Below are 18,441 nucleotides of genomic sequence, written 5' to 3'. Positions count from 1 at the left end.
CAGAATAGGCCTGAACTCGTTCTTGTCCTTTTTTCTTACGAGAAAGAACCGTGAGTAGAGAACTCTTCCTTTTTGCTTCAAAGGAACCGCTTCTATCGCCCTCTTTTTTAACAGAACGTCCGCCTCCCGCTGGAGCTCCCTCACCATGTAGGAGGAGCGCACTGGTGGAATCTGTGGAGGCGGGCTAGTGAAACGAAGACAGTAACCATTGCAAACAATATTCAGCACCCACTTGTCCTGCGTTATTGTCCTCCACTCTGCCAGGTAGTGTTGAATACTTCCCCCCACCGGAGCGGGTAACGGATGAGGGGGAAGTAACTTTTCAGGGCTTCGACCCGGCCGGGCCTTTGTTCCCCGACGAGGACTGATGCTGTCCTCTGCCCCTCTGGCGCTTCTGAAAGGACTGCCTCGGGAACTGCTGTTGTTGCTGGGGCTGTTGTTGGTGGCCCGACTGACGCCCTTGACCCCTCTGCTTGGCGTAGCGCCTGCCCGAGGATCGGAAGGACCGCCTCTGCTCCTTGGGCCTCTCCAGCCCCACCGCCTTCAGGGTTTCCGCCTCAGCCTTCATGCGGGCCATCTCGTCATCCGCATGCGACCCGAACAGCGTCGTGCCAGAGAACGGTAAATTGGCGATCTTCTGCTGCGCTTCAGGCTTGAGCGGTGTCAGCCGCAGCCAGGAATGCCTCCTCATGTGTATGCCGTGGCAGTACCCATGGGCCGCCAGCAACGACACATCCCCCGCCGCACTGATGATCTGATTAGAGACCATCATGCCCTCGTTCAGCACCTCCTGAAAGTCCTCCCTTTTATCTCTAGGCAGGGAGGCAGCGAACTGTTGCAGGGAGTCCCAAAGGGACCTGTCATAGCGACCCAACAGAGCGGAGGCGCTAGCGGCCTTCATCGTAGTGGCCGACGTGGAGCACATCCTCCTCCCCAAGGAGTCCATTTTGCGACTCTCCTTATCCGGAGGAGCCGTGGACGAAGGCGTCGTAGAGTGTTGTTTACGAGCCGCCGCCACGATAACAGAGTCCGGTGGAGGATCCACCCTGAGTAACGCCGGGTCCGAGTCAGGAGCCCTGTACTTTTTCAGCAGTCTCGAGGGCGCCGGTTTCACCACGGCCGGCGTCAAGAACACCTCCATTGCAGGTTCCTCCAACCCCGGAACCAATGGGAGGAGGGGGCGCGACAGATGAGCCTTATGCAAAGTTTCAAAGATCACAGAAGTAGTGGGAATAGGGGTTGTGACTGATTTCCCCAACTTCGCCGCCCCTCTCATCAGCACCTCCTGGAACGTGGCAATGTCATCCACCGGCGAGACGCGGGTAGGAGGCGTCTCCGACAGTGAGGGAGAAAACCGGCCAGTCCCAGAAGAGTTCGTGCCCCTCGAGCCTCTGGAACGAGACCGATACCTCCGTCGTCCATGTCCAGAGCGAGTGGACGATCTGCGCCTACTCCGTGATCGCCTGCGAGGGCGAGAGCGAGATCTCCGCCTGTGAGGAGCCCTCGGAGGCGGTGGCTGCGGTGGAGATGCAGGCCGCTGAGGCACGGGCAGAGGCAGCGGAGGAGGGGGAGGAGGAGGAGGAGGCGGAGGAGGAGGAGGAAGAGCAGGCGCCGGTGGAGGAGCCGGTGGAAGAGCGGGCGCAGGAGCCAGAGGCGGCTGCTGAGGACGCAGCGGGGACAGATGTTCCGAAGCCCCATCACTCCTTGCAGGAGAGCCCGCACCAGAACTGTCCGGACTCTCGGCCACTCTTCTCTTCTTGGCGGGCCTGTCCCGCGTGGAAGCCACCGACGGGGAACGTCCGCGTCTCCCCGATCCCCGACTGGAGATCGTAATCACTGAGGACGTGTTCCCCGATGTCCGTGACGTCGAACTGTACGTCGACCTCGTCTGGCGTCTCTTCGCCCTCGACGTCGAACGCCGTCTCGCAGTCGAGCGTCCTCTCGACGTCGAACCATGCCTCCTCGACGTCGAACCATGCCTCCTCGACGTCGACCAATGCCTCGACCTCCGTCGCCGCGGCGTCGACTTCTGCCTCGACGTCGCCTTCTGGTGCTTCGACGTCGAACGCTGGTGTCTCGACGTCGACGTCCGGTGCCTCGACGGCGACCTTTGCCTCGACGGCGACCTGGGCCTCGACGGCGACCTGTGCCTCGAAGGCGACCTGTGCCTCGACGGCGACCTGTGCCTCGACGGCGACCTGTGCCTCGACGGCGACCTGTGCCTCGACGGCGACCTGTGCCTCGACGGCGATCTTCTCCGCCTGGACGGCGGGCGCCGGGATCTCGGCGTCGACTCCGTCAGCGTCGAGCCGTGGGTCGACGGCGAAGGTGGCGAGTGAAGTCTTCCATGGGGCTCGGTACGACGTCGATGGGGTGTCGACGTCGACCGCGATACCTGCGACGGCGGCCCGGTCCTGGGTCTCGCCGGCCACTCTCTCGACGTCGAACGCCGAGGCTGCCGCGACCCAGAGCCCTGGATCGACGGCGAACATACCGGTGCCTTCTCCCTCGCCGTCGACGCCTTCGACGTCGAACGCGACCTACCAGCCGGTAGGCGCCGTTTCTGCTCCCTGCTCTGCCCGGAGGTCCCTCCAGGGGCGGAAGCATGGGCGGAGGAGGGAGAATGAGACCCTCCATGCCCCGAAGTCCCACCGGTCCTCTGCTGCTCCTGTCCCTGAAGGCGAATCTTCTCCCTGTCCCTCAGGGTCCTTTTTGAAAAGGTTTTACAGATGGCACATGTAGCTGGGACATGTGAGGACGACAAGCAGAGGATACAAACATCATGTGGGTCCGTCTTGGCCTTTTTCCTCCGACACTCAGGGCAGTTATCGAACAAAGCCATGCTAAGAGTGGGCCAAAACTGCTCCAGATTGCAGGCAGTAGTTGACAAAGGCTCTAGACGTCGAATGAAAACACTATTTATCCAAAAAATCCAATTCTAATCAAATAAACCACCCAAAAGGGTAGAGCTCAAGCTCCAGGGTCCTGCTAGCAGGAGCCGGAAAAAAGAACTGAAAGTAACTTGTGTTGGCTGTGCATCCTGGGATACCGGGGGTCTCTGGAGAGTTTCTTAAAGGCACGGTGTCCCTTTAACAGACACATAATGACAGCCTATAGGGCTTGTCTGTCCACCCCTTCCTCTCTATTGTTTAAAGGGATTTTGGTGAAGGGAGTGTGTGGTAATAAAGGAGGATGTCAGATGTGAATAAAAATGACATTTAAACTTTATTTTGGCTTTTGTGTTCACTTCAGAGGAAGTGCTGGCCAGTGCAGCCTTGTTGTGATTAGGCTGTATTATTTTGTCTGTCTCTTAAGTGTCTTTGCAGGTTTGCAAATGCGGGACAGCTTAAGAGATATTTTTGATTGCTCCGGGGTCCCCGCACATGGGCGGGGATTATTCATAGATTATGACTATACACAGAGATCCCCTACTACAGAAGTATAATTAATTAAATTAGCACATTCATACGAACAGTGCGGACAAATACAATAAGGTATTTATGATGTACTAGTTCTATTTGCTGGAATTTATCAGGTAGACAAAGGAGGAAATGAATAAAGTAGGGTCCATAAAGTTCACAGTTTTAATATTTTTAGTTGATTAAAAATATATTTTAATTGGTGCAGTGAATTAAACAATTACTTTCATTTACTTCACCTTCAATTGTTTAATTACACAGCACATATTCTGATGTCTATTATCCTACCTTGAGTGGCTGCTTGGATAGTCAGTGCCAGAAGATGGGGCACAACAGTCTCATGAAAGTACCATAGGCTTTCTGCGTCATTCTGGCATTGTACTGCCACAAGATGAAGACTTTTGCAGACAGACACCAAATATTCAGCATTCAGCTTTGCATTTCCTAGGAAAAGAAAGAGAACCTTTAATCTTGATTTACTATTTTTCGATAAATAACATACAACTTAAAACCAACTGCAATATAACACACTGCATGAAACTTCAGCAGAACAGTATGATTTGCAATGTGACAGCGATCATAACAATAAAGCACTTTTTTATGTTGGCTACATATCATTGACTGGTATACGATGACCTTAATGCGCTACTGAATAAGCTCTAGCCCCCAGTTGCTACATTTCCAACTCATAATCTCAATAGACACATCTTTAACCATCAGTGGTCTAACCGTATGGGGTATTAAGTAGATAGTGTTTGTATCTTTTCATGTGTTTCTAGTGGGTCTTGTTATTTCAGAGAAACATGAACAAGAACTACATTTAGTGATTTTTTTAAAAAGAAGTGTTAACATGCTAAGGCGAGACTAAGTATTACTATAAAGGAATAGCACTATTAATGAAATATTAAGATAGAGGACAAGTTAATTAAGGCCTGTTGTAGAATTCTGTTGAGAGTTAGAGATATGTTTTTGAAGAGAAAATGCACTGTTGTACACAATTTGTTTTAGGGGTCTTTCGATTTAAGTTTTTTATTGTGGTTTTTCTGAAAAGATATAAAAATGATTACTGCATAAATCAGTCTCTGAGTTGGTAAATGAACATGGATTTGCTAGGCAAGTGTGTTTACCCATCATTGTAACATACATTTAATAATATGGCTGATTTACACCCTAGATACATAATGGAAGTTGTTGTCCGCTAAAATGTAACTCTTCTCAACCAGTGTTGTCAATCAGCTGTAGGGACTGCTTTGGGTCCATATAACGGAGATCAACAAAGTACAAATTAACAGACAGGTGCGTCACATACAACCGAATGTCATCAGCATCACAATTGAGAACCAGTTTATGCAAAATAGTCACCTAGAGCATATGCCTCTGGTTTATTGGAGTGGTGAACAGCAGCACGGACAGTAGACATCCATGCCTTGCTGTGCTGGACAATCACAATGTTTCAGATATTAAGTTGTTTATCCAGACTGTATGCAGAAGACAGAAAATCCATATGTGGCAATACCTACCTGCATTATTCTAAAATGCTCTTCAAAATATGTCCATGCAATTCAGCCAATTTTAACCATGGTAAACAAATGCTTCCATTGCGTTACCAGATTACTCTGCTGCACCACAGCAAAACGTCTACTAAAATAATAGAACTTGGGACTTTCTCGTCAAAATTCTGCTTGACATCAAATATGAAATAAACATTCTGGCTCGACCTATCTACATTAATCAATTGAGTTAATCCAACATAGTCACTGACTCAAAAGTGTTCCCTCAAATATTATGTTTCATTATTCACGATATTTTCCTTTGATGTTTTTCTTATTTATAATTTTTTTCCTGACTTTTAGTAACAGGTGTGTCATTATTTATTCATTCTTATTTTCTTCATAATTATCTTAAAAAGACAAAACAAGTTTATTAATCCCACTAACAATACAACGCAAACATTAATTCAATAGATATTAAAACTCACCACACCACTGGGATCACAATCACACATTGTGAACTACACTCATACACACTAAAAACACACATTTATCCCAGAACTCACGAAAAGAGGCTTTTCAATGGCCCAGCAGGGAGAGAACTTCTCATTTACTCTTTCATTTTTGCTTCTTGATATGGGATCTCCGAATATTATTGGTCAATGCACGTTTCGGTGGATTTCAAGTTATCTAAATCACCTTCTTCGAGACCTATGAGTAACAGATTTTCTTCTTTCACCCAAGAAACAAGTGGGGTGTATTACATATAGGTTCTAGCCCAGAACTATATAACAGACTCTAGCTGGCGTCCTGTTTTTTCCCTGGACAATAAAAGATATTAACAATATCACTTCCAAGACTGTCCAAGTTTATAGGTCCACCAATTAAATCCAACAGATCTCGAATTTCTTGGTCCCTTGGTCGTGAGTATTCGGGTGAAGTTTCATGAATTACTGGTGAAATAGTAGGAAACCCAACAGAATGTGCCAGGTCGATGCTTGTCGGATTTAAGAAGCATATTTCCTTGGAGACCAGGCGAATGGTGGCATGAATGATTTTGCTGACAAAACACAAGCTCTTGAAAACAGGGGAGGTACTGATTGAAATACGAAATATGAGCAGATTGGTTGAAAAATGCAGCTGCTAGCGGAAGCATGGCATCGGACTTAGCTGTTCTACAACACCCGCAGGCCAGGTGTTAGTTGGGGCCCTCTTTAACATATGTCATTCAGCTACAGGAGGATGAACTGCATGAAAGACCTGGGTGCAGGTGAAGGGGGATGCACGGGGAGGGAGGAAGATCTAGTACTATTTGAATGCATTAGAAAATTGCAACTCTGCCATTAATATTGTGTTGCAGACAATTGAGGTAGACTAATATTAAGACGCCAAAAAATATGTTGGATTGTAAGGAATTGGATTTGCTCATAAGTTAAATTAAGTTGCACTATAGATATCTTGAATTTATTTAATGAGGTTGATTGTGGTGTGCTATGTCTGAACTTAATTATAAATGTTGCTGTGTATATTGTTAGGCATTATCTGAAAGACAAAAATAAAGTAAAGAAAATATTCATGTATAAAGTTTTATATTTCTATACTCTATACACTGATGTTAACATAGCCTCCAACCTTATCCCCTGTATCACTTAAGAGCAAGTCACAGCTCACTCTTCCCCAACACTGACCCCCAAACCCTCCGCATCACCTCTTGAATGTATGTCTGCAGAATCCCTTGGAAGAAGGCCCTCAGGATATGCCAGATGCAAGCCTTACTCCTCTCTTGTAAATCTATCCCCTTCCATATGCCTTGGGCTGTGTTATCTCTGCTTCTTTGTCTCCAACCCAGTTGTACTCTCCTACACAGAAAATAGTACAGGAAAGTATGCAAGGAGAATGCCTTTCTTCCTATGTCAAGACAACATTAATGATGAAAAAGTACTGTGTGCACACGTGCATTTTTATTCTCTTAACTTGATGTATTATTATCACACCTGTTTGCCTTTATGTCAGAGCACAGACAATCTAACACACTGCATGATACTATGCTGATTGCTATTAAGTGTTTGCATCTCTCCCTCTTTGTGCTAGAGTCTCATGAAAGCAATCAATCAATCATGGGTTTGTTAAGCGCAACTACTCACCCGTATTAGTTTCAAGGTGCTGGTGGAAAGGGGAGGCCCAGGGTCCTGTCTATCATGGAGGAAGTTTCACCTTTATTTGGTGTAGGATTGTTTTCACAATTACATAAGGTTTAAATTTGTCACAATGATTTTAATCGCACGTTTGAGAACGGGGTGGTAGGGGCAGTTTCTATGGGAATCTAACAGAAGTCTTATGTGTTTATCATTACAGTTACCCCTGACAAAGAGCTATATAGCCCGAAATGCACTGGATCATAAAACAAGAGGCTATCTATGATGAATGAGATTCTTATGTGCTAATGACAAGCCCCGGATGGGCATGCATATGGCATTTGAAAATGTGGAATTACGCTGGCTTGGAAGTGAATAAAAAACATGGATGAAGTTTGGAATAAATAATAAAAATATGGATGAAAAATGTGGAGTGCAAGATGAATTTTTGTTTATTGTGAGGACCAGGCTGTGCTAATGACTGGCACATAAGGCACGTGCCACACCGATTCAGAACTATACGCTCTTGCAAGACTGCCACATTTACAGAACAAGAAAAAAAAAAACACTCTCTAACCATGTACATTAGCCAACCTGAACATGAGGTTGAAAGTTCCTGCCACAGAAATCCTGTACAAACCTATTCCTAATTTCACCAAGTTTGTCCAATATCTCCTGAAAGGTGTTCCACAATGATTTAGATACGTTGATCCTCATCAAAGTACTCTGCTGAGGGAGAAGGGGGCGTCAGCCCAAAGGAAATATGAATTTTGTGATCAGTTATGTCCCCTATCGTAGACCCCAACGGCTCCATGTGCATGTTATAAGTACATGTATGTTCCCTCCAGTTCCAGTTTTGAAGACGCAAATACATGTGCGTCCACCGTCAACATGTCCTCTTTCAGATCCGCCATGAATGGGTCAGATATTCCATTCCTAAGTATGAAAGGCCACCGACTTTATGTGGTTCACTTTCCACATTTTACAGATTCAGGCGAGTAGGCCCTGAATTCTGTCATCAAGCCTTTTTCTGTCTTCTGCCTCTGAAAGCTCCAGTCTGAGCCTGCATCTGTATCCATGAACTTTGTCCTACTCCCTGCGCGGCTAACGGTGCCTGATCCAGCATATTGCCTGCCAAAAACTGTATTTCACCTTCAAGATTATCTACTCCGCTCCTCATCCGATGCATTCCTGTCTAGTAGTTTAGGTAAACATTCCTCCAGCTACCGTGCAAAGGGCCAGGCCTCGCTGTCCTCATGCAAGTAATTCATAGCCCCGTTACCATGGAATATTCCTATCCCCTCGCATCTCATGTAGACACTTAGACGCTTGTACACGCACTAACAGTCAGTATAGAATAGATTCTACTCTAGAAACCTTTCCTTTTGGATAACACAGTTCTTTAAACATAGGATATTAGATATGATTTGGGATTAGGTTGACATGACCCCCAGACTTCGGTCTCCACATGTGGAGCTGAATGTCGAGTCCCCTTCACCCTCTAGTTGCACGTCGGTCACACGTCATGCGGCTGCGCGCGCATCTCTGCCGAATATTTCTGCTGACATTGCAGGATTCTTTTGTGGATCCACCCACTTGTGACATCATGTATGGTGACGTTTATTAAATTACGCCCATATGACCGCCTCTATTAGTTACGTATGCACCTTTTATCTGTACTATCAGCTGTTACGCCTCTTGCATCTGTTTCACTGTAATGCATTTTCTATAAAACTGCTTATCTGTCAATAATATATGCCCTTCCTTCCTGAACTTTCGTGGTGATGGAATAGAAAGCCTACAATTCGAATTGTATTCCTTTGTATAGGAATAAAGCCTTTTAAAACCTCTAATACCACGGATTCTGCCTCTTATATTTACTGAGTTATTCTTACTTGACTTTACCGCATAAAAAATAGTACCGGTAATGAAATATTTACCACATAAATTGGCGCCCGAACAGGGACACTTTCTCATCTCACGCGCCGGCGGTGCGTTGCAGGCCCGGTCTCCTGCCACAGCTGAACGGACAAAAACGCGTACCTGCAGGATTTCCTGTATCTCCCTCCGGCCAAGCGGGGGCAACTGAGGCTGCGATCAACACCCAGACGAGGCGGTGAGAAGTGCGAAGTATCCCGACCAGAGCCTAGCTGAGAGAGCAAGATCCGAGGTATACAGAGGCCCACCAAATTCCGAAGTTCCGAGTCCAATCAAGTCGAGTCCAGTCCGGTCCAGTTTCAGTTCCGTTCCGAGGCCTTCCGTTCCGAGCTACCCGGTGAGTACCATTACCGGGGAGGCACTTAATGTGCACATAGTCTGTGCCGGTCAAGACGGGTTTGGGTACACAAATCCGGTCTGCACGGTTTCAGCAGTGTATCTGTACTGTTTAGCAGTATATATAGTATGTCTTGCATATAAATAAGTATTATCTAGTGTCAGTATTATGTCAGTAACTAGTTTTCTATTAGTTATCATCGTTCGTTAAAAATGTTAAGCGTTAAATGTTTTAATACGTTCTATATATTGTGGTGTGAATGACTGTTCATTATTGCGTTTATTTGTATTAAGTATGTTTAAGATTAAGTAACCAGATCTAAAAATGCCGCTCTTTTCGAAACTAAGACAGATCAAAACTAGAAAAGGTGTACTCGAAGAAGCTGTTCCCATCCCACCTAGGGACACTCCAGGGTATTTTATGTATCATAAGCATGGTCTAGATGCCGTATTATTTCTTGATTTATGGGTGGACTACACCAAGGATTTGCCAGAAAATCAGAGATGGCCCGCAGCAGGGACCTGGGATGCAGATTGCATCATGAGAGTAGAAGAAGAATTATGGAAAAAGAAAGCCAGACAGTCACAGAAAGATGCCATTGAATTATGGCGTAAAGAATCATACAGACGTACAGAAAAAGCACTCAGACAGGAAGAGAAAGGTAGAGAGAATTCAAATAAAACTCGAGAAAATCTATTACTTGAGGAAGGTACCCGGGTAAACTCAGAACAAGTAGATAGACAAAGAAACACTCTTATGAATGGTATGTATCCTCTTCTGGCCGAAGGGTTACCTAAGGCTATCCCGGAAATACCAAAAGACTTAACTCCTCCATTGCTCCCGATAAAAGCACATCCCAAAACACATCCCAAAACAGCAAAGGACGTTTTCCTTTCCTCATATTTAGATGACGTAGCTCCCGAGTATGCTAATGCCATGCCACCCACACCGCTTGCCGATGGTGTTCAACACCAAGAGCATCCGTCTGTATCTCCGCAACTACAAACTCCTACACAAGTTCCCACAGGTCCGTCCGTTTCTACAGTTTTTCCCGCATCTACAATCTCTATCCTACGTCCAACGAATCCTTTCGTGCCTAGCGCTTCAGATGGTGCTACAGGAGGTACGACAGACATGTTTGCCACTCCGCCGCGAAACAAACAGACCCTTAGAGATTTAGCACTCCAACGTACACCCCAATTAGCGACATCCGACATGTTTAAAGAACAGCTTGTGGATTGTAGATACGATCCAGTACCAGGTAGACAGGACAAATTGCTCATATCATCACTACGTATACGACGAGCTACATTATATTTAATGACGATACCAGGAATGGTTGAACACCTAGACAATATATATCGCTTTGTCCAAACAGGGCGAGGTCCAGAAAGTATTAACGAAGCTATGGAATACCAGAAAGTGGATGTACAAAGACAACTACTACGTTTTTTCATAAATTGTGTAATTAGGAATCAAGACCGGCCCGGGGCAGATCATGATACCATGCAAAAACTTGTCAAATGGGGTCAGAACATATCAGAAGAGAAACATGATAGACAGGCGTGTATAATCGCCATGTGTCGAAAAATCCGCAAGGAAGTAGAACGAATACATAAAGAAAGACGAGAAACAGACAGAGTAGAATCAGAAGAGGAGGAGGAGCAAGAATCAGAACAATTAGAAACGATAGCTTATGTAGGTAGAGGAAGACCCCATAATAATACTAGAGGCTTTAATGATCAGATACGTCCAATACGTCCAGAATATAATAGACATTTTCCAAATCCTATGTTAAATACAAAATCCCCCGAACACCTATTCCAAGCCGCTGATAAATTACTCCGAGATCGAAGGGGGTACCATATGCTCGATTCCATGGACGAACAAGAATTAGCCAGGTCCGCAGTACAATGGGCTGACAGTCCCAGCGACTACAATGATGATGTACTTGCACACACGTTTCTGAATCTTGACCCATACGAACAGCGTTTAGCTAGTATATAAATGATTCAACACCTCCTTATATTATATAAAAGCCAACACTCCGATCCAGGACCCTTACCTGACATATTGACAGAACTACTCACGAATATATGGAGAGGGTCAGGTACTGATTTGATTAAAGAGATTCTAGAATTCCGAAACCAATATTTAAATTTCGTATGCCCAGAACACGTTCCAGTTCCCATCATAGGAAGAAAAATGTATCACATAGATAGACAGAACCCGTTACGCGAAGTACACCCAATCAGAGGTGACGGTAATAACTTTACACGCGTGTTTGTGTACACGCCTATAACTAAACTAGAATTATTAGAAATGAAGAAAGTAGTACCCAGCCATGACAAGGATCCAGCAGGTTTCCACCGTGAAATAAAGGACGTGTTACTCATGGGAGAGTATACCTACCCCGACATTATGAAAATATTAAAAGTCCTATTACCCGCCGGTGTTTATGAGAAACTCAAAGAAAAGGAATGGGAGGTGGGAGACCAAAAGATAGATTGGACAGCATTAGAAAACGAAGAAAGGGCCCGAGCTGCAGGAGCAGGGCTTGGGGAAAAGACTACCGCATTAGCAGGGCTACTAATACAGGTACTGCCACGTTTATGAACTACGAAAAAGGAAGACTGGGGTGCAATCTCAGCCTGTAAACAAAAGCCAGATGAAGACACTAGTGATTTCTATTCCCGATTTGAAAAATGTTTTGGTATAAATAGTGGCATAAAAGCCAGTAGTGAGTCATATCCACATCTGTTTGTGACAAAATTAGTTGAAAATTCTCTGCTACAAGTCAAGAATAGAGTATTGAAATTCGAAAGTACCTGGCAAGGTAATACCCCATCGCAGATGTTACAGATGTTACAATATCACCACAATAGAATTAGAGAAGAACAAGAACACGAACAAAGACGTATGAAAGATACAAAAATGAAAATGCTTGTTGCTCAGTCAGTTCCAGCCGATGGTCATCATAAGGGTGATTCCGCAGGTCCTACGAAAGGGACATGCAACTATTGTAAACAACCAGGTCATTATATACACGATTGTCCAGTCCTGAAACATAATATTGCTACAGGTAGAACCCAGGAGAGACCACGTCCACCTAGACAGGATCAGAATCAACAACAAATCCCTCAGCATGCACAACCTAGGTTAGCTCCGCAACAACTAGCTCCGCAACAGAGAGCTCCACAACAGACCGTAGCACCACCACAAGCGCAGCCTATTGCTGCAACACAGGCAACAACACAACAGATGTATCAGTATGCACAAGCAGATTATCCCGATTATCAACGATACACATGAAATAGCCTAGAGAGGGAAGTTGGCTTACCCCTTATAGAGGTTCCTGTAGACCAAGAGGGACCTTATGTACATAGTGAACTATTAGGGGAAGACAGAAAGTTTTTACTTGATACAGGGGCAAGCAGAACAACTATAAGACGCAGTGAAGTTCCAGGGGCACCCCTCTCAGGCTCACAGAATATTTCCCTTGGATTCTCAGGAAAACCTATAATAAATGACGTAACACAACCTCTTCCACTTACGATCGGTCCATTGACACGTACTACAGATTTATTGCTTACTAAATCATGCCCAGAAAACTTGTTAGGTATAAAAACATTGAAAGCTCTAGGAGCTATAATATGTTGTTCTCCGGAAGGAGTACGACTATTTCTACGTGACTTCAAAGGTCACTACGTGTCCAGAGACATGGATCACCGACTGCAGAATTTACCTACACATTTATGGGCACAAGGCCCCACTGATGTTGGTTGCATGAATATTACACCATATCGTGTCACACTAAAAACAGGAGTAATACTACCACGAATGCGACAATACAAGTTACCACCCGATGCTGTTGTGGCTTTGCTGCAAATCATTGACGAGCTCATTGCACAAGGAGTGGTTGTCGAAACCGACTCCAATGTATGTAATTCCCCGATAATTCCGATTCTTAAAAGAACGGATCCAAAAGCACCACCAGTATATCGATTAGTTATTGATCTGCGCGAATTAAATAAATGTATTGTACCACAATACCCTGTGGTCCCAGATATCTCTTCATTACTAACAGCTATTGACTCAGAAGCAACGTTCTTCACTGTAATTGATCTCAAAAATGCTTTCTTTAGCGTCCCAATAGATCCGGAAAGTCAATATCTGTTCGGATTCAGTTTAAATGGACGAAGTTTTAAATTCACACGCGCACCTCAAGGATTTACAGAAAGCCCTAGCATCTATAGCCAAGCACTAAAACGAGAACTTGACAGTATCCACATGCCAGTTAACACTGCCTTGCTTCAATATGTCGATGATCTGCTGATCACCGCCCGAAGCGAACTTGAATGTGAAAAAGCGTCACTGACGGTTTTAAAATTTTTGGCTGACAAGGGGCACAAGGTGTCCCCTTCTAAGCTGCAATTCTGTGTCCAGCGAGTTGTTTACCTTGGGCACTCGCTGTCCAAGGAGGGAAGGCAGCTTACATCTGACCGCATCCAGTTAATCGCTAACATGCCACCACCCAAGACACAAAAGGAGGTGCGGGCTTTTTTAGGCCTCACTTCGTACTGTAGGCAGTGGATCCCTCAATATGCATTTCTAGCAAAACCACTCATCCAGTTGACAACACAGGAGGCAGCCACATCGACTGTCCTCCCTTGGTTTCCAGAACATACACACGCCTTTGAAAGTTTAAAGAAAGCTTTATGCCAAGCACCTGTCTTAGCAACACCATGTTACAGTAAACAGTTTACACTCTTTGTTACAGAACGCGAAGGTACTGCCTTGTCAGTACTCACTCAGGAACAAGCAGGATCACACAAACCATGTGCTTATTTCTCTAGTACATTAGATCCAGTAGCTCAGGCTCTTCCTGCGTGCCTGAAATCGGTGGCAGCAACAGCTTTAGCAATCAGACAAAGCGATGCCATAGTGTTAGGACACCAACTGACAGTACAAGTACCACACGCAGTAGAGGTTCTTTTGAACCGCACACAAACACAACACTTGACTATAGCGAGACTCACCGGTTACGAATTGACATTATTTCAGCCACACATAGAAATCAGACGTTGTAATACGTTAAATCCTGCCACACTGTTACCAGTGGGCGGAAAAGATCCATTGGCACATGATTGTGTCGAAGTTATTACTATCACGACGAAACCCAGACAAGACTTGACAGATATCCCTTTGTCAGATCCAGACTTGACATTGTATGTAGATGGGTCATGTATGAGAACAAGTACAGGAGAGTTAGTGGCCGCTTACGCAGTCACAACAGACACTGAAGTCATTGAAACAAATCGTATTAACACTTTGTCAGCTCAAGCAGCAGAGCTCATCGCTCTGACACAAGCCTGTATTCAAGCCAAAAATAAGAAAGTCAACATATACACAGATTCACGTTATGCATTCGGAGTCGTCCATGACTTCGGCGTACTGTGGCGAGAGAGAGGTTATTTAACTTCTCACGGTGCCCACATCCAACACGGACCCCTCATTCAAGCCCTATTAGACGCGATTCATCTACCTACTGCAATATCGATTATGAAATGCAAAGCCCATACAAAAATTACCGATATCATTTCTCAGGGTAATGACCTAGCTGACAGAACAGCTAAACAGACTGCTCAGAATCAGACTCTCACAACTGACATGACAAAGACAATAGTTCAGACACTAACACATTGCATGATAGTTAAGGATCCCGCCCTTGATGTAATTGACATACAGACACATGCTACACCAGAAGAAATAAAGAAATGGACTGAATTAGGAGGGATCCAAACGGATCAAGGATGGATGACGAAGGAAAAATCTATATGGTTTCTTCCCGACTCTATGGTTCAAGTCATCATTAACACAATACATAGTCCAGCGCACCTAGGAGAAAAAGCTATGCTAGACAGCATTCAACACATTTGGTTCAACAAACACTTGCGAGCAGCAGCTAAACAAAAAGTTCGTACCTGTATGATATGTTGTCAGTTTAATCCAGGTAAAAGCATCCCCGTAGAGCAGGGTGGATTTCAACCTCCCGATCATGCTTTTGAAGTCCTCCAGATTATATCCAGATGGAACGATGTCGAGGATTCAAATATGTTCTCGTAGTTGTCTGTGCTCTTTCCCGTTGGACAGAAGCATACCCGGTTTCAGATTACACCGCCCCGACTACTGCCAAACAGTTAGTTCGAGAATTCTTCCCACGATACGGTTTACCACGTGTTGTCTACTCAGATAACGGCCAGCCGTTCTCATCCGAACTAATGAAACACGTTTCCCTTTTGTTAGGCTACCAATGGAAATTCCACTGTGTCCGACATCCCGAGGCAGCAGGTCTCGTGGAACGTCATAACCAAACTCTGAAAATTAGACTGTCCAAAATATGTAGAGAAAAAGGTGTCGATTGGATAGTAGCCTTACCAGTTGCGCTCTTTTACATGAGAATGGTAGCACATTCTCGAACTGGGCTATCCCCGTACGAGGTGATCTTCGGTAGACCACCAAATATGTGGGGGACGCCTATACCTCGAAAAATCACTGATGTTGACTGTAATATGCTGACAGATTACCTGGCTTCCTTGATGTCTGCACTACAATCTTGTCGTTCACAGGTAACCGCAGCTTTTCCCGATAATACTGAGGGGAAGCCCCATGACGTGGTTCCTGGTGACCTGGTTTTGGTCAGGAATTTCGACCGGAAGACCCAACTGGAGCCTAGGTGGAAGTCACCGAAGCTAGTTCTACTAACCACAAGGACAGCCGTGAAAATCGAGGGACGCAAAGGGTGGTTGCACTCGAGTCATATCAAGAAATTTTATGGACTACCATCCAGTGTCAATACTCAACCTTGTATTCCCTCACAGACAGACTCAAAGCTCCCCTTGGTTGAGAAGTCAAAATCAGAACTTTACAAACTAAAATTGAGGTCTAGCAAGTCAGACAATTTGATTGTTTAAGTCCTCTCCAAGGTGAATCGGTTGAATTTGTCTCTGACATGTATCCTCTAGACCGGAATAGAGAAAGAAATCAGCAAATGCAGCTTAAAAAGCATGCGTATTGTAAATCACTTCGTAGTCACTGCACAGTAACACTATTAATTTTGTTTTTTCTAAGTCTTCTGATCATTATTTTCAGCGTACTATTGCATATGTATTATCCTATTCTTAAACGTGCTTACAATGTAACTGCAGAACATTCTTTTAGCGAATTACCTCCGCATGAATTGTCCTATAGATTCGCGCTGCGCAACAACACATTCATTAGTATGTTACATCATTCCCATCAGACCAGCAATGCCACAAATTGTTGGATATGTGGCCGACTCCCTCCCTATCAAAACTATAAGGGAGTTTTGCCCCTCTTTCCATATCCGTTCACACACAATGGCTCCTGTGGAGCATGGTTTAGTTTGATTAATTCCCTAGATTCAAATTCAGCAGTTTATCAAGACAACTGGGTATGGGGAAACCTGAACCTAGTTTTGCTCAAAGTCTGCTACCCTAACAAGGAGGGACTTCCCAAAAGAACAGGAACTGATCTAGAAAATGAAGTATATGGATTAGGTAATTTTACACTTAACCTCATGATCCTGAACGTTGAATCTGAAGCTACACCAATCTTGCCCGCCATGTCAGTATTCCCAGTAAAAGGGGAATTATGTGTAAGAAAGAATGGTTCCATACACATGGGCCATAGTAAATGTAACACTGTAATAAAATTCAGTGATCAAGGCAAGTCTACATTTAGAGCTTCCCATCATTCCTACTTCATATGTGGCCAGACCGCATATATATGTCTACCTTTAGATTGGGATGGTACCTGTTACATAGCATTCCTTCTGCCACCTGTTTTCCTAGCCCCTCCTGATTATCATAGAAATACCCATTTAGTACACAATAGACAGCAGAGAGATCTCCCAATTGTCGATTACACTGAAACAGCATGGGAAAAATACACAGATTTCAATAAAGGGTTCTTTCCCTATATAGGTACAGTCACTAATAGTAAGCTGATACGTAGATTAACCAGAACCCTTGAAGCAGTAGTGAACGAGACTATTTCCGCCTTAGGCAATTTAACAGAAGAGCAGTCTGCTATGCGGATTGTTGTGCTTCAAAATCGTCTTGTCCTTGACGTCATCCTGGCCGATAGGGGCGGAGCTTGTAGGGTCATCGGATCAAGTTGCTGCATTTTCATACCAGAAAATTCGCCGTCAGTATATAAAGCCATAACCCGCCTTCATAAGATTATAAGCCAGATACACCAGAGTCCAGGCACCTGGACTTGGTCCGGTTGGTTCTGGGGCGTGTTGTCAGCCTGGGGATGGAGAATCCTATCCTTCCTAGGTATTGGCTTCCTCATACTATTCAGTTGCTGCTTATGTCTACAATGTGGGCCAGCGATTTGTGGTCTGTGTACCACATCGTGTATCCCACATCCACGTTTTCGTTCAAGATCCCGGAAGAAGAAAGAAGAACAAATGATGCTATATGAACAGATCGATGGATTGATGAAGATCGATATCTCCTGAGGGTCCGTAGGGGACAAGGAGGGAATGAGGAAATATGAATTTTGTGATCAGTTATGTCCCCTATCGTAGACCCCAACGGCTCCATGTGCATGTTATAAGTACATGTATGTTCCCTCCAGTTCCAGTTTTGAAGACGCAAATACATGTGCGTCCACCGTCAACATGTCCTCTTTCAGATCCGCCATGAATGGGTCAGATATTCCATTCCTAAGTATGAAAGGCCACCGACTTTATGTGGTTCACTTTCCACATTTTACAGATTCAGGCGAGTAGGCCCTGAATTCTGTCATCAAGCCTTTTTCTGTCTTCTGCCTCTGAAAGCTCCAGTCTGAGCCTGCATCTGTATCCATGAACTTTGTCCTACTCCCTGCGCGGCTAACGGTGCCTGATCCAGCATATTGCCTGCCAAAAACTGTATTTCACCTTCAAGATTATCTACTCCGCTCCTCATCCGATGCATTCCTGTCTAGTAGTTTAGGTAAACATTCCTCCAGCTACCGTGCAAAGGGCCAGGCCTCGCTGTCCTCATGCAAGTAATTCATAGCCCCGTTACCATGGAATATTCCTATCCCCT

General features: G+C 44.9%; 1 protein-coding gene across 1 annotated transcript in view; it reads right to left on the bottom strand.

The window, feature by feature from the left end:
- MMS19 (MMS19 cytosolic iron-sulfur assembly component) overlaps nt 1-18,441 on the bottom strand; it is a 498,998-nt gene that overhangs the window by 150,274 nt on the left and 330,283 nt on the right. The window contains exon 19 of the mRNA XM_085606380.1: nt 3,708-3,863. Coding sequence (XP_085462506.1) covers nt 3,708-3,863 — 156 coding nt within the window. The remainder of the gene's footprint in view (nt 1-3,707; nt 3,864-18,441) is intronic.

This window comes from Triturus cristatus, chromosome 1_2, assembly GCF_964204655.1.
Source record: "Triturus cristatus chromosome 1_2, aTriCri1.1, whole genome shotgun sequence".
NCBI lineage: Eukaryota > Metazoa > Chordata > Amphibia > Caudata > Salamandridae > Triturus > Triturus cristatus.
The sequence above is the reverse complement of the archived record's forward strand: the minus strand, read 5'-3'. Positions and strand labels throughout refer to the sequence as shown.